The sequence below is a fragment of the Ambystoma mexicanum genome, chromosome 9, assembly GCF_040938575.1.
Source record: "Ambystoma mexicanum isolate Mex_15411 chromosome 9, UKY_AmexF1_1, whole genome shotgun sequence".
NCBI lineage: Eukaryota > Metazoa > Chordata > Amphibia > Caudata > Ambystomatidae > Ambystoma > Ambystoma mexicanum.
In genome coordinates this window covers 695,884,456-695,912,016 of record NC_090931.1, presented here as the reverse complement: position 1 = coordinate 695,912,016, position 27,561 = coordinate 695,884,456, and the positions used below count along the sequence as shown (strand labels likewise).

Here is a 27,561-nt window from a genome sequence, read left to right as displayed (position 1 = left end):
TACCTGGAATATCAAGTAGAGTTACTGGTCGATAGTTATTTGGCTCCATTCTATTTACTTTTTAAAAAATTGGTAGAATTATGTATAATTTCCAGGTAACTGGAATTTTCTTGTCATGCAATATTTGTTAAAAAATACATCAGTGTAGCAACCCAAAAGTCTGGACAGTTCTCCAGGGTGATGTTAGACAATCCGTCTGGTCCCGGTGCATGAGAGTTTTTACTTTTTAGGATTAGTTTGTAAATGTCCTCTCTCTCAAACTCAAGTGGCCCAGGACCAGATGTTGTTGTTCTCCCATACTCAACCCTAGTAACCTCTCCATCGTATACTTGTAGAAAGCACTCAGATTCTGAGATAGGATTTACTCGAATACCCGCTTCTGAATTGGTTGAATTCTTAATAAGCTTCCAAAAGGCTGCTGTGTTATTCGTAGTTAGAGTATCTAACATAACTTCAGCATCTTTCTTTATATAATGCTTCAGACAATTCTGATAGCTTAATGTGATCTTTTTCGTCTCAGCTATTCTAATTCTCACAGCTTCATACTAGACAGCTCTTATGGCCAATCTCATCCTTTCTTTACATATTAGAATTTCAACATCAAAACATGTCTATGTCTATATTAAATCTATTGCAGATGTTGACATAGTTCTTATATGCATGTTAAAACTGAAGCATAATTCATGGGAGATGTCAATTTTTCAAAACCAACCGGATCTAAAACCAATTTATTTAAAAAACGATTACCTTTCTCTATGTTTGAAATGTTCCACCTTAGTCTATTCCTACCCATATTAACCTCCAGGCACATAATATATTTATCTCTCGTTAGGCACACAACTTGTAATTCTGTAACCATTTTTACAATATCATGGTCACTATAGTCGGAATAATCTGGAGACTCTCTGAATAATTGAAAAGAGATTCTGATCTGAAGATATAGCCCAACTAAGCAGTTTGAGTATCATGTTTTTTTCTAGCCCCCAGTCAGGCTTTCTCTCAAGCCCCCAGTCAGGCTTTCCACATTTTTCATTCATACAGTGTTTTTCCTCAGCCGGGTGCAAACGCCTGTTTCACACTGCCATAACTTTGGTAATTGGTTAAAGAATTTGGCTTGACCCTTGAATGACCACCTTAACTCTGTATGCCAGCCTTGCCTACGTCCTCTTGTTGCTATATTATTCACAAGAAAAGGGGAGCAGCCAGAGTCTTTCAAATGGATGCCCAAGTGGTGCCACACCACCCTACAGCTGGTCTTTGCCTGGGTTTTAAAAGTTCAGAACTACACAAGTTCTTTGTTCATAACAAGTTGCTGTTTGCAACCTTCACTCAACACCGTTCGGGTTTACTATCGGTTCTCCCTCTGACTCACCGGCTGTGCTGACCTCCTTGTCATTTCTTGTCTCTAGAGTTAAGGACAGTACCAAGGTAGCAAGTTATCAATGCAGGAAGGTCATGTGCACTGTGGACACCACACTTCAGCTGTAGTTCCCGGTCTTATGATTCCTTTCACAAAGGCTTTGTGGGCTTGGGTCAAAAAGGGCACAGGCACTTCCCTCTTTGTTGTTCTTTCCGGTATCGCCATCCTTTCTTCTCCGTTTGAACTGCCGTCCTGGAATAGCTGCTTCCTCATGCGCTTGTCCTTGCTTAAAGTGTGTTCTTGTGCTCTGCCCTTTATCCCTGTGTGGAAGAGAAAGGGCCGTCAGGTATGTGCAGTTATTGTCAATTGCCTGATTCTTCCTGACCCCTGTGTTAGGACATGTCAGGTAAATTGCTTTGTTGTTAGTGCATTGTCTGTCACATTGTGAGAAAGTGTTCATGTCGGAAAAGGGGGAGTTAGATTTTCTAAGTATCCTACGGGGAGGATGGGGAAAAGATGTCATAAGAAACGGGGTGGTTGGTTAACTGGGAAAGGTGAGCTTTGTAGTGTTTGTGAATTGAATAGGGGAGATTGTGGGAAGGGTAGTGTTTTATCACAACAGATTGGGAGTTTGGGATATAATAATCAGAGGGAGGTGGAGAAGAATAACTGGGAGTATTCGGGTACGCAACAGGAAAACAGCGATTCTGGGAGATGTTGTTTCCTAGTGCAGCTGGGTTTAGGTTCCTAGGGGATTTACTATATACAAAGGGGTCGTTGGATTTGGGCAAGAGAGATTCTTTGGGTGGAAGGGAGGTAGATGTGGTCATCCTACAAAAGCTTCATGGATTTCGTCCCCCTCTCCTTCTTCCCCGGTATAATTTTGCGCCTTACCTGGGGTATTCCCCCAAGCACTACCCCGGGCTCTCTTACCCATGTGGTCCTCCCTTGCTTGTCCGCTCCCAGGGTTGGGATCTGAGAGGACGAGCCCTTCCCATGCCACCTGAATGAGGGATTCTCGAGGTCTACATGGGAAAATGTCCTCAAGTTTCTCACACCACCTAAGATCGATTTGTTCAACCAATCATCCATTAGTGTCTCAATCGAGTCAAGGAACACTTGTGTATAGATACACACTGGATCCCAATAAATATTTATTGCTAAGATAGAGTTCATGCCGGGGAATATGCTTGAGTCCCAGGACAACTTTTATGCTTGGATAAATGGGTTCAGCTGCCTCCATACCTTTCCATCTATTCCTATACTATTATGAACTTAAAGAGTAGACCAGCCACAGGTCTCCCTAAAACACCCTTTGTGGCTGTATTTAAAAATAACTGCTTAATGGGTATTCCTGGGAGGGTAAACATGGACAAAGAGAGATTGGTTTACAAATGCCTTTTACAATGGCACAATCCCATTGAAAAATGCTTTGTTAACCAGACCCTGAGAGTGTATCTTTATTGCGCTGCTGAACGTATCATGCACACGTTTGAGCATATTTTGTTTGCATGCCCAATGCCACTTATGAATCGCACATCTATTCCTGGTATAGCATTTGCTTTCTGGGGCTTGTGTGGCTTTGACGTTTCCACTATAAATCCTAGACTGCAAGTTCCTGAATGTAAAGAAAAAACAGGACACTGGACATGCCGGCATGTAGGCTTTTGTCTGTGCTTGCACTAAATAAGCGTTGCGTTGAATTAAGCGCAGAGTATTGCTTCTGTAATATGGTACCTGGTTTTCTTGGAATGCTTGCTCTACAAAATCTCTCTCATTGCGATGGCCCTGCCAGGGTGTTAACATATACAATGCAAAATAAAAGTGCCAGTTTCAAGGCTGATTATAAGCAAATGATAGACTTGGCAATTGATCTAATCTTTATGTCCATATTTGAAAGCATGTATTTAAGTTTTCAGCGGGCTTTCAAGAACTGTGCATGAAAGGTTAATGTTTGTTCTTGCTTAAAACAGTTCCTGAACAGAACAAATGTTACTGCTGAGTGACTCTCAACTTTTAACCCTTTAGTTACAACAACTACAATCATCAGACTAGCTGTAACCTTTTCAGCTCAAACCTCCCTAAAATGTTTTTTTTTTAATTAAAAAGCTTTGACTTGGTGGAACTTGTTGACAAAGAGGACTATCGAGTTTTGTTTGAAGCATTTTGAGCATGTCCCAAAAGCAACACTGGAGGGCACATGTATTTATGATATTTGCCAATAGGTGGGTCAGAAGTTAGTGTCAAAAAGAAGAATAGGCTGTGGTGAAGGAATGCCACGAATAAGGGTAATGTCCCCAGAAGACAAATTCACTGTTCAAAGGTGGTAGCCCTGATTACAGGTCATTGTAGTTACCCAGTTCTCAGCTGCTTGCCAAGGGAACCAGAAAGAGAGTTCAAGAGATGAAATAGAAGGGCTAGCCAATAGGGAGAGGCTTATATTTGGGAAATCACCATCCTGGTTTTTGTATGGGTCTCCTAATGGCCATGGTAAGTACTGTTTTAGTGAGGAAGGCGTAATACAGATTAATTGTTTAAATAATAGAGGCCTACTATAGAATGCAGTGATTCAGTGATATGGTTTTTGGCCGGAGCATGTGTTTCCCCCTCATGGCTGCAACTAATTTCTCTATCTTTCTTGTATTAAAGGAATGTGACCTTCCATCATAAGAGGAGCAGCATGGGGTACTTTGGAGGCATCTGCTCCCTGACCAGAGGGGTTGGAGTAAATGAGGTAATTTTTCTAATTGTGTTCAGTTAAACTCCTTTTCCTTTAATCACTGGTACCCCCAGCAACTAACTTCACTGATTGTTTAGATCTGATTGATAACTGAAACCAAAACCAAGAAAGCCTTCCTGGTGTTGGGAGAACCCTTGAGGTAAATACTACAGCAATTCCACAAACATATATTCGATTTTGTAACTTTCAAAACCATTTATTTTATACAGAAATCATTTCCTAAATGCAAACCACCTTCTATGACCAGTGAGGCGGTGGCCTCAGCATTGACCTTGGTTCTTTGTCCTTGGCTGTTGTCAAAGAATTCCTGCTTGCCGAAAGAAAGCCTATCTGAAACAGTGGCACACTTACCTAAAGAGGAACACTCGTGGGCCCAGTGACATGGTCTTTTTACCAGCAGGTAGAACTTGGTTCTAGGAGCTGTAAAGGCAGGGTCACGTTCCTAGCTGGAAAAGGAGGAGTGACTCTCAATTATACATAGTCGTACCGGACTTGTGCATTTGAAAATCCACACAAAAGCCCACCTTTGCAGGTTTTTCAATCCAAAGAATCAATAGGTCCAACCTGCCAAAGCCTTCTCTCTGCCTCCTGCTCATAGCCTTTCAAAGATGTAATCACAGAGAGATCCACATGCTCACTCAGTCCTTGTCGAGGTTCTACTGGCCAGTGCCAGGGACCAGCACTCACTGAAAAAATCTAAAGCATTGGAAACATAATTTTTAAAGTGGTGTCCACAAGAACTTTCCCAGTGAACTTGTTATCCATATATCCTGGTTTGGCTGATTGAAGGTGTCTCCTGCTTTGATATTGTTTGCTCAAACAAGATTCTGAACCAAAAGCATACCTGTCGCAGAGTGCCTGTGGAATTCTGAGCTTCACAACAAATTGATACAAAGAGTTGTCTAACGAATGTAACTGTGGGTCTGTGTCTCGCATTCTGTTTCAGTCTCTGATAATGCCTTGCACCAGCAGAAGAGTTTCTGCTTTGATCGAGGGCTTTTACTGAGCGTATCCAAAGCAGAGTAGCCCTCCAGGACATTGACTCAATCCAGCGTCCACTCATCTGTTTCGAGCTGTGATCAGCTTAGGTTTTTTACATTTATAAACCATACACACTGATAAGTGGCTTCAGAGATTACTTAAAAACAGGACATAATAGTACAGTATAAACAGTGAACAATACATGGATAATAGTTTATTCATGTAACACTGTTATGAAGGCCCCGTCAGTCTAACAACTGAGTAAGTAACTGAAAGTGAAGATAACATCCAAGTGTCTCCTTAAAGAAACGTGAGGAGCCGAAGGCTCATCAAATTGACTTCCAGATACGGATAATCCAGGGCTGCCAAGACTTTATGGTTGGGATGAAGCTAATCAATAAGTGTTTAGGACCCAGGTAAGTTATCGCCATCCAGATGAGAAGGAACATAGGTGTCTTACCTGTTGGGTCACTTAGTGCCATTCCAATCTATATACAAGGAGTGACATGCTCTGGATGGCACAAGTTGAATGTTAAGTGGTTGTCTTTATTCAAAACCATGTGATGTCTTTAAAGCATCTGGAGCCTTGAGCATGCCAAAGCAAGGATGATGAATGAGTGGGACATCATTGCCCAGGAAGGGATATTCTGACAACAAAATAAAGTTTATGGTGTGCCCTGTTTACAGTGATGTTGTCCAGAGGATGAACGGACAAGATTAAATTGAACAAGACAGACAAATACATGTGAAAGACAAAACTTGATTCCCCATTAACTAGAGCCAAAACAATCAGGTGGACGCAGAAGAATAGTGGTCTGAGGGATGAGCCCCGAGGAACTCCGCAGGTCACATTTGAAACCTCTGACCAATGTTCTCCTAATCTACATATCGATTTAGGAGAAGAAAATAACTGCCTTTTGAGCTGGACTTCCCACATTTAGTGATGACATCACAATTATCTTCAAGATAGAGACACTTCTCGCTTTGTCTCCATGAAGTGAAAATCGCATGTTAAGAACTGTGCTCCTTTTAATGATAGGTTAGCTTAAAATGGCTTCTTTTACACCATACATTATGTAATCAATCTAACAATGAGTTCTTCATTTATTATACTATATCATATTTTATTCATATTCTCCTTTTGCCTTCCTGCCATAATGTGTTTCAAGCCCTTGGCGTTTCATCAAGGCAGCAATATCAGTTTTAGTAAAAGTTTAAGGGCATCCTTCAAAATAAAATGAACACCAACACGCCATACCATTTCTAACATAACACAAAAGAATTTTAGATGAAAACAAATCAAATGAAATCAATATGTCATACATACAATAATTGAACACAATTAGTTAAAAGGAAAAAATAAACAAGAAACAAAAAAATAATAGGTTATTACACATGTTTTGATTTTTCTTTCCTTACTGTTAATTTCTCTAATTTATTTCTCCAAGATCATGGTACCCATTGAACCATTTCCTAATATACATCTGTGTCAATATTAACTTTAAACTAAGGTCATTGTACACTTGTGTTTGTCCACCCTCATTTTTAACTGTTTACCAAAATGTGTGCTCTAACCTAGAGAGCAGTGTATTAACATTAAAAAGTTCCCCATTTGTTGCGCTTCAAAATTATTAATACATAGCTTTACATAATTAATTCATTCATTTTTTGTTCCCATCTTCCTTGAATAATATTGGTAATTCTGTAACATAGCACCCTATGTTAACTGTCAAGAAAAAGGTTATGAGTGACACATTTGTCAATATTATCAAAAGTGTACCCTTTTGCTTTCTTTGCTAGCCTGCAATTATTAAATGACAGCTTTGGGTAACAGCTAGGTGCTGTAAGAAAGTGTTTATTGCCACCTCTTTGTTGCTACACTTTTATTCCGGGATCCTTGGTTAAATGTCAACAAGGCGTAGTACCATTCAAGGCAGCACATCTGCAAATCGTGGCATGATACCAAGCAGTAAACAAACACGCACACATTTTTCAGAAACCAAAATAAATTTAGTGGCAATGATAACCACTCTTTTGTGTTTGTTTCTTTTGTTATTATATTATCTTTCAGCAAAAACAGCAACACATAAAAACTACTTATCACACATGGGCACACATGTAGAATAATATTTCTCATTTAGCACAAGAGAAAAAGAAATATGCAAGGGCAGCTTGGACGATTCGAAATTACATTTGTTTTCACAGCGTATTAATATCAACAGCTTTTAAAGTCCAAACCTCCGTAGCGCATATTCACAACCCCCACCCCAGGACAGTGATGTTTCATTCCCCAGAGTGATCATAGCAGATATTCATTAGTGAAATTGGCAGGATGACATACATTTCATATAAGCAACCTTCGATCTCTACTTCAAAAGTTTTGAGCACTCCTGTATGACAAAACAAAACTCCTCCTTTCCGAACGATTCACAATTTAAACCTGGGCTAACCCAGTTGCCTTACAGTATCTCAAAGACAATTTACTTCTTGCCCTTTTGTTTCCAATTTGACACTTCATTAATTATACTGTAGGAGGTTCCTTAATTCATTATCTTTTTTATTACCTATAATCACCACCTCCCTTTTAGACACCACGCCCAGTAACTTTCCTACCTTTTCTGGTCTTTTCTATGAGGACCTCTGCACAGCAAATTTGCCCAACACGCTACCGAACCCTGCTGAATGTGCAACAAAATGTCTCTTTTGCTTCCTGACTTACACCAGCCTGAACAATTACATTGGGCATCATTACACGGTATGCACTAAGGGATTACCGGCACCGGCAAGCTCACTGGTGCCGGTAATCCCTTAGCACCCTACTATGAGGTCCCGCAGCGGGTCCCGTCCTTAACGTCTGGTCTGACCATGCGTTAAGGACGGGACCCGCTGAGGGACTTCAGAGCAAATAACGGTACCGCAAATTCCGTTAACGTTATTAGCTCCTTCCCCATTCCCATTGAGCCCTATGGGGGCTCAAATGGGAATGGGGAATGGTATTTGGAATGGGGACTTACCGGGTCTTCCAGGGTCGGAATGACCCGGTAAGTCCCCATACCGCCTACCCGGACCCGGTACCCGGTACCCGGTAAGGGAGTAGCCATGCTGCTAACAGCGCATTGTTACCTCCTACCGTGTAATGAGGCCCATTGTTCTTTCGAGAGCACATTCTGCTGTCTCACTGCACTCTGAATCCAGCATTTGCAAAACACACCACTGTGCAGCTTTTCAATTGTACCTTTACTTCCTAAACTAACATTGTAGTGTGAATGTCCATGCACCTGCAGCCTACAACACAGCCTTTGGCCTCAGCAAACCTTCTCTGGCCCCAGTCTAATTGCTAATGTCAGTAATGTTACAATTAGTATTGTTAGCAGTTAGTAATGTTAACATTGTTATCACTAACACACTACACTGTACTATGCTGCATATCTGCACTGCACATCTGCTACAGTGCCAGCAGGAATCCACTTCTTAGTGTCAGCTATAGATCCTTGCCCTTTTTACCTGGTTATACATCATCCTCAAATATTTTCATTTTTCTCCTTGGTGCTATCTGAAGTCCTTTCAAAATATAATATTAGCGATGATTAGAACCCTCACGGTCTCTCCAATTATTTTTCCAACTAAACAAGACATGTCCCAATTCTGCTACTGTCTTCTCAAATCCTCTCAACGTTAGAATCTGCTCTGTGGGTCTTGGTGGTTGGCACTCTTGTATTAACTACAATGCTGGGAACTGGGCTAATGGCACTTGGTTCATGTTTGCCTGGCATGAGCTAAAATTTGGTGCAATAGTTGGGGCATGCTACCTTATATGTAGCCCAGAATGCGTAATCACTGATTTTGCAGTCATGAATTGAAAAGAGGGCATTCACCCGTTTGCATTTAGCCATTTCCCCATGAAAATTACCTTATCCCATTTATGTGTACAAATGTTCACCTTATTGAAACCTGCGCAAACCGGCCCTGAGAGAATGGGTTGATTGGGTGCCACTGGAGAGGTGGCACACATTCAGTGCCCACACCAGGGCCTCCTTTGCCAGGGAGTGATCATCCCGCTGAATCTCCATTGACTCTGTGACAGTCCCCTTACTGAAGGCATGGGGGGTTGTGTGAGTGTGGCAACATGTGATGGATTTCTCTATGTCCATCAAAGGCCTTAAGTCTAACTTTAATGGCAGATGATGAGAATTATCATTAGATCTTCAAGAGGCTCAAAAGCCATAGGCTGAGATGTACAGGTGAGTTTTCAACCCTGTGTGGAATCTTGGAATGTCGTCTTCCAGTGGGAGGAGGATGTGAAGCCAATAGTGTGAATGTCTGCAGTACCCGAACAGCTTGTTTAACAATTCTTGCCGCTCTATTTGGCATCACGTTCTGTCCATATGTTTGATTGGATCCTTAGCAAAGTCTAACCACCATGAAATGGTTTTCACTAGCAGCTTAAGGCTCTCCAGATGTTTTGGACTACAACACGCATCAGTCCTAGCCGGCATAGTCATTGGTAAGGCATCATGTGAGTTATACTCCAACACATCTGGAGAGCCTCAGGTTGCAGCCCGCACGCATTGGGCATTCATGCACCCTGGTATGATGGTTCTTTCTTCTATAATAAATAAGGCTTTGAACACACACCTGTTGCCTCTAGATATTAGTAATCCAGTACAAGGTAAATAAATATCTAGTCCACGCACGTAAACACCAAGCAAAATGAAACTTGTGCAAATAACAAAGCTCAATGAGTTTTGTTTCTTTGGAATAATAAGGGACATGTGACACATGCAAGTAAGAGATGCAAATTGACTGTTTCTGCACTTCCATTGCTCTGCTAAAATTGAAAGTGAAACACCACAAATTCTACATTTGTATACACTCCGGAAAATCATCATTTTCTATAATTCTGTTATCTTTCTTGGTGTTCTGTGTTGTATAACTTTGATCATAGTACGGACTTCAGTGGGCCAAGGCACAGGAATTATCGCAGAGTCTGGCGCAGAACCTTGGAATTCAGTGGGAGCCAGCGTCTAGGAAACCAAGTACGTACTTTAGCTCTGTTATACCTTACCATATGAGCAGGCATCTCCTTTAAATATGTACAGGTTCCATACTGATTTTCTTTGTGTTTGTTGTACACAGATTGATATATTATAAAAGGAACAAATGGGCCTTCACGCTATCTGTGTCCCAGGCAATTACCTAATTAATTATTTTTAAGGAAAAACATTTTAAATCACTTTTTAATTAAAAATACATGACAACATGTATGAATCTACCTACAATGTGCTAATCTGATATAGGTATTGTTCCCCACTAAGAATAAACAAGTAGTGCCAATGTATTCCTTAATTTACCATGTGGTATTAACAATACATAATGCACAACAACATGTTGTGTTCCTATATTGCAATGTTATTGTTCTGATTCAATGTATACACTATTATGCCATAATTCACAAAGTTTAGTATGCCACTAGACCACGTTTGCCCTGCTTCAGAATGTTTTTGGTTTTTGATAAAGCAGTCTCCTCCTAGGTCTTGTATATGTTTCTGACATAGGTTTAATGCTTATGTTGATTTGATAAAAGGTATTGTCCACTCAATGGTATCGGTTTTCTTATGGATCAATATGGCTGATATTGTACTCTACTACATGGGTAGCCAACCTGTCACCCCCCCCAGATGCTTTGGCCTACAACGCCCACGATCTTCAGCATTGACAATGCTGGCTAGGGTGTATGGGAATTGTAGGCCAATACGTCTGGTGGGTGACAGGTTCTCGACCCCTACTCCAAAATATCTGCATAAACTGTAGCTGAGCCAAGGCTTGCAGAGAAGACTGGCCAGGTCTTCAATTCCTTTTTTTACGCACATAATAATGTGTCTCTAAGCAGGAAACTGTAGATTGTTAAAGTTGGTTTGTAAATGCTTTTAGAGAATTGCATTGTATAGAAGGATTATGCTGCAAACCCGATCCAATGATATAAGACCACCCCCATTTAAACGGCTGCGCACTCATGAAATGTTGATGAATCATTCTCTCTTTCTCTATCCCTGTCTATTTTCATGCTTCTTCCACCCTTTGCCTCTCGATCTTTGGGGTTTGTGGCTGAAGAGTGCGACTGTACGGAATCTTTGGCGGGTTGCATCATGGAGGAAACCGGGTAGGTCCAAATTACTCCTTTATAAGCAAAGTGGGTATCTCGAAATAAATAATGAACAATATGAGTATGACCAAATAAATACTGTACAAACCAAGTTTGTCCAGACAATTACTGCACACGCTGAGTATATCCAAATTAATACTGTACAAACTGGCCATGTCCAAATAAACTCTGGGCAAACACAGAATATTCCAATAAATATTGCACAACCTAAACATGTCTACATCAGTTCTGTGCAAATTGCTTATGTCTTAAAAATTCTGTACACGAGTAGTATAACCAAATAGATACTGCATGGGCCGGGATATCCATATTAACACTATTCAAAGTTTCAATATTTCAAAAAGGTACATTCTGATGTGTGTTTCCCAAAAATACAGCACACTGGACAAATGGCATTTGTCCAAATAAACACATAAGCAGGTATAGATATGTGTATATAAAATAAATAAATATAAAATATAATTTAGATACATAAATATATATATATATATATATGTATATATATATATATATATCCTGCCACATTTCATCAACTACAGTAGTATTTACCGACAGCTCTACTCACTTAATCACCTTCATTGTGCAGTTCCACTGAGGTTTCATGATGAAGCAGTAAACTAGTGAAAATGCATCCTTTTCCACTCACCTTCTTCTGGTTATGCTTATGCCTAGTACCCGGAAACATGGGTACAAAGTGAAGGGCTCAGTGTGCCGGCGACCTAGTCACAGAGGTTTCCCAATAAACACTTGGTGACGCTAGTGTTCCTCCTAGTGTGCCGAGGGGAATAGCGGTAGGGAAGAATTAAAAGGCAGGCAAATTGGTCAGGACAGGAGTGCAGCGAAGGGGGGTGAAGAGCTGTGGGTCTGGGTCTCAGTGACAGGGAAGCTTACCCTGTACTGTGAGATGGAAAGAAGGAACAAACACCTGGTGTGGATGCGGGAGAGGTGATGGGGCGGAGCTGCAAAGCGTTGCGTGGACTGGGGCAAATCACAAACTGCCCAGGGTTCAGGAGATAGACCGAAGATATGGTTGCTGTGGAGGAGCCAGCCTCATATTTCTGGAGGGTCTGCATGACAGTTTTGAAAGCTTGTACTGAGTTTGGCCAAGTGGCATGTCCAGACTCTTTTGACTGGGGTGGCCCACGTGGGGCACTGACTTATGCATGGGTGGCATGAAGTACGAACAACATATAATAGAAGACAGAGATAGTGTCTAAACCTCTAAAAAGGAGGGGAAGGACCAGACACATCTAAAAAGTTAGCATCATTTTTAATACAAAACGTAACAACCAATATCAAACATAGGAATACCTAATAGGCAACAAATGCTAGCTAAAACAAATTCAAGAAAAACCAGGGTACATCTAGGAAAAATAGCTGTGTACCAAACTCCATTTGGATTAGTATATTGTATTTTCATGTCTCTGTTTTTAATCCAGAGACAGCTCCACTGAACACAGTGTGTGTATGTATAAAGTAGAAATTGCATACTTCAGAATAACCACCATTCTACCGTGACCTGTCCTAAAAAGATACCAATGGAGTATAACTACAAATACTTTCTGTACAAGCTGATTCTGTCAGAAAAAATTCTGTGGAATTGGTTTATTTCCAAATTAATAATGTGCAAAGTGGACATTATATTTGATTTTTTCTACAGACTCTACACCTTCTTTTCGCGGCTTCCGTGCACTTCAGAGACAGGGCTATGATGCGAAGGGATAAGAGAGCAGAAGTCAACATTGGAGATGTGTAATGAGGCAAGGCTGTATGAGAATGGGTTTAGGAGAGGGGCTTGCAACCTGTGGCTCTCTAGATGTTTGGGACTATGACGCTGGCCAGGGATGATGGTAGTTATTGTCCAAAACATCTGAAGAACCAAAGTTTGCAAACCCCTTCACCCCTGCTTAAGGAAGTCATTCTACAGGCGCAGAAGCGATCGTAGATATGGTTTATAGTCATTGCATTGAATGCCATAGCATCGAATGCCATACCAGAGAAAAAAAAGGATTAAAAAAAAGCATCAAATGCATTTGTTTTTTAATGCGGGGTCCCCCCTAACTCCCTTTTTTTAGCCTTTAAACCCCATTTTAATTAAACTAAAACCTTTACCTTTTAAAAAAAGCATTCAATTTTTTTTTTCAATGCTTTTTTTCTCTGGTGTTGTGGGATGTTTCAACCCACGCATCCAAGCCCTACAACATCATTGTGCATTACTGGCAGCGGAAACATCATAATGGCCACCGGAAAGCATGCTGCTTGCCAGAAATCATCCAAAAATGCACAGTGAAAACCTGACAGATAGGCCACCATTTTCTTTTGCCTCTGTCAGTGTTAATACAGGAGACCATTGCCAGACCCTATCCTTTGGCTGCACACAGAGCAAAACCAGTGCAAAGGAATATGGTGCTGTTCAAAATCCGTTTTAATTGATGTCAAAAATTGCTAAAATCATGGGCACGAAATGACCAAACAAAAAATCCAACTTCTGGTTGGGTGTTCTACATTACTCTACTGCAGAATCCATATCAATACAATGTTAGCAAGGATCATATGCTATCAAGTAAAATCCCCTTTTTGAAATGTATTAATTCAAGACAGCTGCCAAAAATGGGTGCAGTACCGGAGCCCGCCACTGACCAGCGCTGGTGATCTAAATTCTGATAGGAGACATGGATTTCAGAAGCTAAACAGTATCCTGATGCAGCTCAGACTTCTAAAGGTTTGCGGTCCATGCAAAGCCTTCACACCTCAGAACTTCACACAAGAAGGCAGGAAATCACAAGTTTCTGTTAATCAAATGGAGAGTGGCACCCTGGACTGATGCCCTGCTAGCAGGAAAAACCAGACAAAGGATGCTTTCAGCTGAATAGGGTATGCTGATTTTGGGTGTGAACTGTCAACACTGCTCTGGGGGAAGGCAAGACATCTGATCTCTGAGTCAAGCCAAGTTTCTAGGGGCGGAGACAAACGACTGTGCATTCAGAGAGTCCAGCAAATATATGTTTTGTGAGAATACTGATAACTAATTATACCAAGCGGACAAAAATGTACAATTTGGAGATTCCTATAATGACAATTTCACTCACAATTTGAGACTAAACTGGACGTTGTGTGATGTTCTGAGACCGAACCCCGCGATTTATTAATATTGCAGACACTGTGGTTATATCAGAAAAATGAAAACTTACTGTAATATACGCACTGAGGGGGTGTACCTCCGTGGAAGATTTGATGAAAAACCAATATGGCGAAACCCACTAAAAGCGCAAAATGTTGTCATTTCTGAACCCAAGCTCTTAGAAAGATCAGGGTTCAACAGAGAACTGTCTTAAATTAATCTGGGATGTCTACATATATTCTCAACAACTTGTGTACCTTGGAAACATGTTTGGTCATGAAAAATTGTTTTCTAAGTAAATGCTAAGGGGAGGGACTTCAGTCAAGCCATAAACATAGCATCACTCTGACTCATCCTGACTCACAATTCCCTTCTCCAGTCAGGTCACAGTAAATCCTTTAACCTATCAGCATCCTCAGAGGGTTGGGCATAGAAAGTCAGCCTTCCCACCCACTTTCAAAAGATATAAAAAGAACCACTGTGACCCAGATAGGAACATTTATTTTCCACTCTTTAATTGATTTCTGCGCACCACGCTGCCCGACCATATCCAGAACTTAGACTCCAGAACTTGAAGCAGAGAGGCCTGAACCAAAAGCTGAATCCTTCTCAGCAGGCCACAGAATCCAGCAACCTAACCAAACTATCCAACAGCTGTTTGATTCTGGCTAGAACCATATCCAGACCCAGAAAGCAGAGCTGTTTGATTCTGGCTAGAACCATATCCAGACCCAGAAAGCAGAGCTGTATCCAGACCCAGAAAGCAGAGCTGTATCCAGACCCGGACAAGACCGCTGTGCAGTGCCGGTAGCAGACACAGACCAGATTGCTGTGAGCAGAACCAGTGCCAGAGACCGTCCCGGGCGAGAGAACAGCAGCCCACCTGACCAGATCTGTGACGAGGTCCATTCCAGTCCAAAACTAGGAGTGAGTATCCAGCCAAGAACTGTGCATAGTCATATCTTAGTCTAAAGTAATCTCATCCCATCCATTTCAATTTATTTAGAACTGCATAGAAATCATGTGTCCATTCTGTGATTTCAAAGCTGCAAAAGTGTCATCTGTCATTCTGAAATCTTGACTTCATTTCTGAAAATCTACCGCCACAAAAACGTCCGTATCTTTTGAACCGTATGTCCTAGAAGCGAGATTTAACTGTCATTTTAAAGCTAAGAACCTAAACAAACATTCCAACTCCTTATATTTGTTCCATAATCGCGATCGACGCACTCAGAAAAAGTGCTGCGAATTGTAATTTGACTCAATTTCACCACTTGTAAAAATGGCTGCTTCTTGCTTTCCACTGCTGAAATTCGTTTTCACTCTGATAATCATTCCTGAATCATTGCTAGTGTTGACCTGAACTATTTCAAAGTAACTATCACCTACCCTGAATCTCCTATAGGGAATTAAAATCATTTTTAGCATATTTTTCACTTCATTGTAACCACATTTAAAAGTATTTGGCCTGTGTTTTAAAATCATCCCTGTTTCTCTAAGCTTGCTGGGGGAACGGGAACTGAACAGCTTCTAATTGTATTCCTGAAAACCTGTGTCCCCTCATTTTCATCTCTTCATATTGCATAGGGGGGAGTGAGGAAAAAGTGATCAGATTATCTCTTGTTGAAACCATATCCAGTTTATTTCTGTGTTGCATTATTTCCGTCATTGCTTTTCCTTGAAACCATACACAGTATTCTCTGCTACCTTATCCTTTCTATACCAGCTCCTAAGTAATTAAGGAATTGTGCACCTGTAATATTATCCATTGTTGATTACTGTTCATACTCATAAGTGTGCTATCAAATATTAATTTATTCATAGAAGTGTGATATATATTTATATATATTGTTTAATTTTTCCAATAAACCTTTTAATTTCCAAAACAAACCTACTTCTTGGCTCAGTGAAGTCAGGGGGATTCAAAGAGAGGTGCGTTATATAAGGGTTCATCATCCAGATTTAAGAACTTGACATAAAAATATATAAATAAGGGTTTCCATTGGGCATCCCAGACTAGGCATTGACTTAGTTGGATTGCTGAATTGAAGTCACTTTCAGTGTTGCATTCAATGCTATTTCATTCGATGCAATGACCAGATACCGTAGACATCTTTTTAAACCACTTTCTTTGTTCATTTTTCGTCTATATAGTTTCAAACCGTTTTTTTTAAATGATTGGTCCCCATACTCCCCACTGGGCCACACCCCCAGCGCCATGTCCCTAGTTCCCTACCCCCACATACACATTTACATAGACAGATAAATGTATATGTAATTGGTCGATTTTGATCAGATGTGCATGAACAAAGTGCACTTGTTTAAACAGGTGTCTACAGATAGATATATTTCGGTTATGAAGGCCTGAGCTTTGGATCTAGAGTCCTTCAACAGCAGCTTTTCCACCTCAATGGGAGGAGAGATGGTTTATTTTAGGATATTGACCTTCAGCTTCTGCTGAGAAAGACAGGGAGGAACTTGGGAAGATAGCTCAGGGGCAACATGCTCGCCTTGGAAGCAAGACAACACGGTGCAACACAGGTTCGATCCCTGGGTCCGTGCTTCGAAACCTCTGGGTATTAAGCATATCATATCATGAGTGGCTTTTTGTGTGAGCCACAGGGTTTACATACCCTGCCTTCTTTGATGAGTAACCAATTCAATGAGTGCAGAGTAGCCAATATGTAGTCTTGCCAGTTTAGACACAGAAAAAGGGGGACAGCATGAGTTGGTACTCTTGGAAACTTTGACATACTTGTGTCAGGCTATAGACGGCCTTGCGTCAATGCAGGAAATGGCTCAGGGAGAAGCATAGCAATCGGTCAAGGTATGGTCTGGAATGTGAGAATTCTTCGGAATAGGGAACGGTGGAGTTAATTCTTATACACAGGTTATAACTTTTGATAAATTATAATTCAGGGGGAAAGGTGATTCTGTGTGTGTGTGTTTTGTTCCAAAAAAATGGTGTACATGGGGGAGGTAGTTGAGGATTTGGTGCCTGTCTACTGGTGTATTTCCTCTTTTGCTATGCAGCTGAATAGGATTCTTATGGTAGCTGCTACTTCGGAGCAGTGTAGCCATTGAGTAGAGTCGGCAAAGGAGATGACCCCTGAGTCACTACAGGATACTTTGGAGGTTATTGAGGAGGAAGATCCCAGCTGCCGTGCTGAGTACAATTCACGACGACGGAGGCTGTTTTCTGGAGGGCACTGGGATGAGTCAGGACTGAGTGGTAACGTGTAACATTGAGTGTGTCATGTTCAAATACATTCTATGAACACTCGTTATGAACACTCGTTATGTTCAAATAAGTACTTTTCACATAAATATGTTCAAACATCATGGGCCAGATTACAGAAACTTTGCACCGTTGCAAGTGCAAGGTTTGCACGGAATTAGCAATAGGGCCAAGTTTGCCCTATTTTTAAAACACTGGGACACATTAAAACACCATTGCACCTCGACAAACGCAGTTTGGCATATTAAAAGCACCAGGGCTAACATTGCCCTTGTGCTAGAAACATACATTTTTGATGCATTGTTGCATCAGGGCAAAGTTTGCCCTAGTGCTAACACCATTCTGTATTAGCTCTAGGGTAAACTTTGCCCTGGTGCAAAAATGTAGAGTCCTGCGGGTCCTGCGAGCAGACTCGTAATAGGGCGATAAGGGGTTAGCGGCATTGGCACCATTACCAACGGCGTTAACCCCTTACCGCCCAGCTTGTAATGACCCCCTATGTGTCTTACAGAAAGTTGCCTTTAAAATCGCAAGCACTACCACTACATGTAGTATATGTCCATACCCAAATAAAAAAAAGAAAATGTCCATGTAAACAAAGATGTTTAGCTACACATTCTGCCTATTTAGTGATGCCATTGCCTCATATTTGTGCTTATGACAAATAATGTTATTTTGTGATAATTTAACAAAATCAACTTTGATTTACCTTCAGTGCCAAGGACGAGTATGCTCGTCCTTTTTTGCATATACTTACATAATAGCCTGGCAATTGTATTAATTGATTTGTGATTAGATATTTTAACAGAGACTCTCCCAAAAGGGGAAGATCTTTATTTTCACTCAACCTGTGGTGTAGGGTGGTTGTGCATGGTTATTGTTTTCACTTAGGTTTTAGCTTGCTTGTAGTGAAGGGAGGAGGGTAGTTTAGCCGTGGATACCCTCCTCGCTCCACACAACATTCACATCCACCAATATGCAGATGACACGCAGCTCTACCTCAGGATATCCTCCAATGAAGACACCCACAGGCTCAGGGCCTGCCTCACAATGATCCAGTCATGGAGGTCCAGTGCTCTCATGAAGCTCAACTCCTCCAAGACTGACTTCCTACTGCTGGCCAACAACACCTGGCATCTAGACATGGCTCTGTACTATGAACCTCGAAGGCTTCACACCCCAGCTGACCACCTGCACCATTTCCTTTGGGTTCACCACCGACAGACACCTCTCTTTCAAACAGAACATAGCAAGGATGACACAAAGAGCTTGATACCAACTTTCTCTCTTGCAGAAAATCAAGCCCTTCAGCCCAAAAAAACGACTTCAAACCTGCTGTCCAAGCCCTGGTGCTCTTCCACATAGATGGTGGCAATGCTCTTCTAGAAGGCCTTACGGCATCTACTCGGGAAACCCTGAGATGGGTCCTGCATGCTGCAGCACAACTCATCAAAGAACTCTGCAAATTCAACTACACCACCCCGACCCTCATCGAACTGCAATGGCTCCTGCTGCATCATTTACAAGGCTTTAACCCTGAAGTCCTGAAGCAACCTCACTGACAAACCCAGCATCCCCGGAGGCCAGCAATCTACTAGAAGTAAGGGCATGTGCATACTTGAACTCACTGGTGCAGGAAGGAAAGAATCAGAAGACAGGCCTTCTCTGTCTATGCCTCATGATTTTGGACCCTCTTCCCAGTAAACATCAGACTTGCCACGTTGCTTCTACAGTTCGGGAAGGGGCTCAAGACCCTCCTCTTCAATTTATTTTATTTATTTTTATCATTTATTCTGCACTTGGAGACGAGCCCGGAGGCATGGTAGCGCCAACATGACCAACCAACACATAAAAAAGAGTATCTGAAGGGAATAGAGAAAGGAAGAAGCAGTCAAGCAGTCATGCAGAAATACAGAGTCAGAATTGTTGGACAGAGGTTACTCAAATAGATAGGTTTTCAACCTGCTCCTAAAGCACTGCAAATTTGTGCATGATCTAAGATCTGAAGGAAGGGAGTTCCATATCCGTGAAGCAGCATGTAGAAAGGATCTATGCTCCACATAGGACAGATGCGTTCTGGGAGTTTCTAGACGACCAGTGTTATTTGATCTCAGCACTCTGCGCGCCGATAGGCACGAAATGCACCTGACCAAATACTTGGGGGCTTGCCCTGAGATGCAATTGTGCGTAATACACATCACGCGATAGGTAATACGGCTAGGATTGGGGAGCCAATGTAATGCTCTACTTGCCGTTGTGACGTGGTCTCTCCTTTGCAGACCTGCAAGAATATGCACTACGTTATTCTGGATCACCTGCAGCCCGGTCATATCTTGTTTAGAAATTCCTAGCAGTAGACTGGAGCAGTAATCAATTTTGGTTCTGATGATGGCACAATTGGCTGATGACAGGAAGGACCGTAACTGAGGTAGGAGCTTCAAATAATAACATGTGCTGGAGACAAGACAGTTAATCTGTTTTTTTATAGTCAATTCTTGGTCAAAGATCACACCAAGTGTCTTGACCTTGTTCTGAGTATTGATTTGACAGTCTGAAATTTTCAAGTATGCATATTGCGCATTAATCTTCTTCAATTGCGTTGCAGTTCCCAGCATCATGAGTTCAGTTTTTGAACTATTTAGGGCCAGGTTATTTACTTGCATCCATGATTGGAAAATGTCATAGGTGGAGTTTAACAAGGCGGAGTCATGCGTGTAATCACCAGTCATGGGCACAAGGTACTGTGTATCATCCGCATAGTTTGCGTACACCACACCAAGTTTATCTAGTTTCTCAAATAATGGGATCATAACGATGTTAAAAAGGGTGGGTGCCACACATGAGCCTTGTGGGACCGCACATAGGACAGTGAACTCCTCAGTCATGACATCATCAGAAAAAACCCTTGCTCTACGCTCCGCAAGGAATGATTTCACCCACTCCATCACTGGTTCGGAGAAATTCACCGATGTTCACAACCTCTCCACCAAGATAGTGTGATCTACCAGATCAAACGTGGCAGAGAGACCCAGAAGCATAAGCATGGTGGTTTTGTCCCCTGCCATGGTTTGCAAAATGTTGGTCTTGAGGTCTAAGAGAGTAGATTCTGTGTACTGTGGGCTTTTCTAAAGCCGGATTACTTGGGCCCTAAAATGTCATGTGTGGTTAAAAAGGCTTCAATCTGAAGATGAGCTACTTTGTCAATACTCTTCAATAGGTAGGGTACGTTCGTAATGGGGCGATAAATGCCTGCTATGTTGGAATCAAGAGAAGCCATTTTTTAAAGTGGAGGGATCCAAGCTTGTTTTATGTTGCTTGGGACAGAGTTTTCACTGTTATGTTATGTTATGTTAACCAGAGATGTGAAGGTAAAAAAAATCCTTTTTGCACAAGTAATAGACAATTTATAGGCCTTAGCTGTACGCAGATAGAGGAGTTTATCCTCATTCGACTTGTTTTTATCACAGTGTTTAAATGCCGAACTGACATTATTTCTGAGGACACGAATCTCTGGCATAAACCATTTTTTTATCGGGTGGTTTTGTAAGTATGCAGGATTTCACTGGTGCTAAGATTTCAACAGCTAATTCCAATGTCTTACAGTAGACATTGGATAGTTCTTCCGCCGAGTGAAGGTTAGACAAGTCATTTACCATGGGTGCAAAGAAAGGGGCCATACCTGCTGGAGTAAGTTTGTGGGTGTTTCTATAAGTAACCCTGCACCGCTCTCTGAGAATTTTTTGGACTGGAGAGGTAGTCATATTTCAAACCAGGAGATGATGATCCGACCATGGGCATTGACCATTATGTACATCCTCAATGCAGATATTATGAGATAGAACCCTATCCAAGGTTTTACCTTTTTGTGAGTAGATGACATAATATACTGGACAAACCCATGGTCGAGTAACATGGATTTCAATAGCATATCTGACACGTCCAATAGATTAAAAAAGTCAAAGTTGAAATCCCCAAGTATCAAAGTTTTAGTGTTAGGCTTTAACATGGGGGCTAGAAGATCACTAAAGTTTGTGATGAAATCCTTGATTCTGTGTGGTGGTATGTAAACAATTACAATATTAATCGCAGTGTTGGGATTGACTTGATACTTAGCCCAGAGCACTTCACAGTCCGGGATCTCGGGAGTATCAATTTTACGTATATTAAAGACTTGATTATCGATTAAGGCAATCCCACCTCCTCTGGTGTTTACCCAGTCACACCTTACAATATTATAACCATTGGGAACCGCCAGAGTAAGTGAGGGTCCGGCTGCATCATGCAGCCATGATTCCGTGATCGCACAGAGAATGGTTCCTCCATAAAACATAGCTCCGCACACCATCCAATCCACACCCCTCCTCAGACTGGTTGTTCTGCACCCCACTGTTTCCTCACCTGGTGACTTGTAGATTATATTATAATAAGGGGTAAAGGAAAGCAAGGATAAATTCATGCAGGATGCCATTTTTCTCATCCCTACTATTAGGACCTGATTGGGGCTGTTCAGTTTTTAGGTCTGGCTGAAGTCCACCAGAGCTTTTGTATTGGCAAAAAATACTTGCAATGGGCTCTGGTAAGACAAAAATCCATTACATGATGCCAGCAGAAGGTGCCCAAGTTTCATTGATTGTTCATTGTTTCTCCTTTCATGGAAGGGTCCCCGTGTCAGGATGGGAAGACAGAAGGAGGAAGCTAATCAACGACTCTCTATTGGCTGGCAAACCCCCTTCTATTCTGTAAAAAGAATCAGCTGTTCATTAGCCATGCCATCCATTCCGCAACTCTATGTCATAGACCCCAAGTAATGGGATTCTGCATGGGTTGGCTGATGTGCAGGTTTGGAAGGGCTGCCGGAGTCACTGTGTCACCTAATGTTCACGACCCACCACGTTGAGCCCAGTGCATTACTGGAAACGTCATCATGGGGGCTATGTCTACAAGCCGCACAGGATAAACTGGAGGAAGGGAGGCAGTCATGCATAACAGTGGCCCTGGATGGTAATCCCGAACCACACACACAGATCCCTTGAATCCCTCTCATGCCAGTTCCCCATCTCATGCAATGTCACAATTACAATACACCTTATTTACAGGCCACCCCGAAGGCGTGGTAACTTCATCAATAATCTTTCAACTTCTCTGCTCAACAACAGTCTCTTACACTAATAGCATCTTCCTCAGAGACACCAACGTCCCAGGGTCCCAACGAGCAAAACACCTTTTTGACTCCCTATTCTCTCTTAATAGCTGCATGGACCTCAAACAGATTGTACTCTCCTCCATGCATGTCAAAGGCTACCCTCTCAACCTCTTTCTCATCTCCTCCCCACTCCTCTCGTGCTCAAACCTGTTTCCTCTTGACTGGACCGACCACAACTCAATCCCGCTTCTCATGTCACACACAAAGCTGTCCCCTATACTTAGTGATGGAAAATGCATTCTGGGTAATGTAGCCCCATAGGGCCACATGTGCTATGTGATGGGCAGTGCATGCATTGAAGTGTAGCCATTTGGGCATCTCTACACTGAGTACTGGGCATTCTTGTGTGGTGGGGGGCATCTGAACTGGGTGAGGTAGTGTGCCGATCTTGTGACTCATTTCAGGTGTCTGTATTTAGGGAGGCCACATGGTATGTTGGGCACAGTCTTGGGGTGGCACTTTATTAAGTTAATTGCAGTACCTTCTGGGAGAAATAGATGCCGTTATCTGCACTTGGGGCATTTTGGGAGCTGCAGCTTTGTGGGTACAGCTGTACTTACGCAGAGTTTAATCTGGAACCTGTAATCCACTACATGGTGGAATTGGTTCAGGCCGATGCAAAAATGAAACAGGACATAGGGCATCATTAACAGTGTGGTGGTATTTTGGTGGTAAATCTGCCAAACTACTGCCAAATGGAATTTACAATTACTGCCACTTGCTTCTGCGGATTTATCATGGGATTACAAGTGTTGGTAGGTTGTGTAAATCCCCATTTGTTTGAGTCCATAGGACTCTGTGGATTCCGGCAGAATTATCACCGGCGGTAATTCCGCTGATGGTAATTCAGCCGATTTTGCTGGTAAGGTTGCATTTTTACCTCCATCTTTTTTTGCTGGAAGGAAATCCTCCAGATCACCACCAAACCTGTAGTACGTGTGGTACTGTCACGTGGCACTAATGCACTGGCAGTGGGGTTACCACTGTTTTACCACCATTCTTTCTCAGACCGCCATACTCGTAATGAGGCGCATAGTGTTTTCTCCAGGAACCCATACTGAGTCAGGCAGAGTGAAGGCCTCTGATGATGCAGGAAAAGAGTGGGGCATGGTGCATTCAAACACACGTAGTCCTGACTCAATCCTAGCGCTGAGCGATGCAGCTGACATATTGCACTGAATGAACACATTGGCCCTCATTATGACCCTGGCGGATTTTTTCCGCCATCGACGGACTTTTCCGCCATGGCGTAAAGTCCGTTTACGCCATGGCGGATGGCGGACTTACCGCCCCATTCCGAGGTTGGCGGGGCGGTAAGTCCCCATTGACCCATTTACCCTTCCCCATTCCCATTTCGGCCCCATAGGGCTCAATGGGAGTGGGGAAGGCGTTAATTACGCCACCGTACATTACGGTGGCGTAATTAACACCAAGGTCCCATAGCGCCATGGATTTTTACGCCCGCAAAAAGCGGGCGTAGAAGTGACCATGGCGCTTTGGGAACTCGTAGTTGGCGGTAAGGGGTCGGCGCAGCTAACGCTGGCGAAACCCCTTACCGCCAGGGTCCTAATGAGGGCCATTCTATTTTCCTTGTGTTTGTAGTACAGAGACAAATGATGACAACACCTGCCATGTTATGGGAGGATCTGGGCGGATCAAATACTCATGAAGATTCCCATCTCCGGATACACTGGCTGAGGGAACAGAAAGCATGTTCAATTTTTCCTTAGCTGATTCGTTGTGTATCTTGTCAATCAAAACCCATTTACATGATGCAGCCTTAAGTTTTTAATGAAGATTGCTTTAATATAAAAACAGTTCAGATTCCCATCACTGGAATTGAGGCTGTGCAATGTCACTTTTTGTGATATCACTGACAGCAGGCCTGTGAGGCCTCATCCACTACCTCTATGATTTTGGGAATTTACTAACGTGACACCATTGCTGTCGTCCTAGTGTAGAGCAGCGTGTTGCTGCGCTTAACATTCTGTTGCAAATCACTTTTTCTTGCTTTTTCAAATATTCATGAAGCAACAGGAACAAATGATGAGTACAATCTGTCTGGCACGATCATTGTGGACATCCCCCAGCAATTCGAGATTTTGGGAGAACATATAAAGGTAGTCAATTGCAACATTAACATCTCCACTTAAAACAGCTCAGTCTGGTAAAACTACTCTACAAGTATTCCTCAAGCAGAAATGAGCATGTGTATCAGAAGACAATATGTGTCCTTGCCATTCCGTTTGTTAAAAGGTCACATGAGAAAAGGTATTGGCGTAAATTCTGACAGAACCTATCGTACAGAAGGGTCATGGTTGCTCCTCTTGTAGGAATGCAACATTGTGTACTGTGGACAACCCAGCATATTCAGAAAAGGGCACACATATCCTCTCTGTAAAGGGGAATCCATGACTGGCCATCACATGCCCACTGGCATTGAACTCTTCAGTGGCTGTGCCAGCCTATTTAGGTGAATAAGATGCCACCAGTACCTGTTGACACTCCAATGTGTGACTCATGTCCGAGCTGTCGGATGTCCACGCCTTGAATAGGCACCGAATAGGAATGCTGGATCAGGAAACTGAACAGCGGCAGGGGTCATCACAAAGGCACTCATTGCATGATGAAATCAGCGTCTGTTGGGAGAGCAGGGCCCAGGCGTTCAAGGCAAGGCTGTATAGGTTCTATGAGACCCAGTACATATCACAAAGTTACAAAGGAGTCTGGGAGCCCCTCAGGGACGTCACCAAAATGCCTGGGGTAGCGGACGCGACATCACATGAGCCTTGACCTCTGATAACAGGAAGTGATAGAACACACATTTCACCCCTTTAATGAGTCTAGCAATTATTGGATTGAATTCCAGAAAGACAAATGATGTGTTATTCCTATTCTTTCTTATTTAGGGTCACTGCTCAAAGTGTTACACTTGTGGAAACCTCTGTTTTTTTTTTCAATTTAATATTTTATTAGAGTATTCAGAAAACAAATCCACAATGACAACAGCACAGCATTTTGTGGCACAGCGTTCACTGTATTCTGGCCGGAGGAAAGGCACATGGTATATGTCGTTGTGCACTCCACACTCCCCTCCCCCTTCCACGTAGGTCAGCCTTGTAGCCAACTGGTTAATGGAGGTCATCTGGTGAGGCCCAGGAATTGTTTTGAATAGTCCATAAAGGGAGCCCAGGAATTCAGGAAGTAGTTCAGGTTTCCTGTGCAAATGGCCGTAACTTTTTCCGCCACTGCGATTTCCCATCAATTGGACCACCACAGTGGGACCGAGGGGCTGTCAGCGTGTTTCCAGAGCCGAGCCATTGTTACCTTTGCTGCCAGCAGGGGGTGGGTGCGGAACCGAAAAGCTCACCCCAATAGCGGAAATTCCCCTCCCACTGTATCCCCCAAGAGTATGATTGCGGGATCCCATGCAAACGCAAGTTTGGTGCTTGCTTTAATGTGCTTTGTTACTTTCCACATTACAGCTCTGCTTTGGGACAGGTCCACACCAAATGAAATAGAGAACCATTAGATGAACACCCCTGTTTTTATTAAGAGGCCTCATCAAACATGCCAGCCATGCCAGGGAACCCCAAATGACATCCTTAGAGCCCCTCTACTGAGAACGGACATGGGTCAAAAACTCTGCTCTATGGGCACCTTACCGTAGAACAGGTTATTTGGCCAAGTTCTTTCTCGGTAGAAGGGCTCCCGGACCTTTTTGTGTGTATCACAAAGGGTCTAAGGAATCTACCAGGCAAACCCCAAGCCGCCTTTCTACTCTTGCAAAGATGACTGTAACTGTCAGAGCTGTTGCTGGTTTTTTTTGCAGCATTCCAGTCAGAGAATAAGTCATATGCCATTCTGTAAAAAAGAACTCCCAAGCAAAAAAAGAACTCCCAAGCATGAAGATGGGATAGGTAACATTTTCACCAGAAAATGGTCGCATGAAAATTGGCATCAGCTAAAGTTACTGTCACCCTTTCTCGGTTGAGGGTCATGTGCTTAGTTTTTCGTTTGTTGACTGTGGATACAGGAGGCTGGAGTTCTGATCATGGCTTCCCCACTTGACTACATCATATGACCATAAGCAAACCATTGTTTCTCCTCGTCCCTCATTTCCAATATTTTGGAGGAATCTGTAAACACTAGAATTATGATATATATTTAGAAAACCGGGCATTTAAATCCTGGAGCTAGATAAACTCAAAGGGCCACATTCTCAAAAAGTAGCGCAAATGAAAGAAGCAGAGAGGATGTGCTGGTTTCATTTGCACTACTTTCAGAAAACGCGCAGTTCACCTCAGTCCGAAAGGTGACCTGCGCATTTCAGGAAGTACTGAATGGTGGTGAAAAAAATGCACTGGCCAGCCAGCCCCCTTGCATACATTAGTGTTGCGACCACTCCCCAGTCACAAATGTATGACTGGATGCCAGCAACCTTGACCGACCCTGTAGGGGGATGGAAATACAAGGGTGACAGCCGCGGTTTAAAAAACGTTTTGAGAATTTGGCCCTAGCTGGCTACTGGACATGATCATAAACACGTCGAGGATTTCAAGAGGCTACTTTCAATTGTGAGTCATTGGCAATTTCAGATGAGTGGTCTCCAATTACATGGGATTGCTAGTCCCAGGTGGAGATTTACTTGGCGTTCTTTGTTTTCGTAATTACCCTTTCATTTGCTGTTGGATCTCAAAGGCGATGAGATGCCAGTAGTCGTCTCACTTCCTAGTCACCTTACACTGTGATACA

General features: G+C 42.5%; 1 protein-coding gene across 5 annotated transcripts in view; it reads left to right on the top strand.

Annotated features, from left to right (window-relative positions):
• Positions 1-27,561, top strand: part of ADAM23 (ADAM metallopeptidase domain 23) — a 742,840-nt gene that overhangs the window by 578,907 nt on the left and 136,372 nt on the right. For all 5 annotated transcript variants that reach the window (XM_069615574.1, XM_069615576.1, XM_069615575.1 and 2 more), the window contains exons 12-14: positions 4,010-4,094; positions 10,027-10,117; positions 11,193-11,241. In XM_069615574.1, coding sequence (XP_069471675.1) covers positions 4,010-4,094; positions 10,027-10,117; positions 11,193-11,241 — 225 coding nt within the window. The remainder of the gene's footprint in view (positions 1-4,009; positions 4,095-10,026; positions 10,118-11,192; positions 11,242-27,561) is intronic.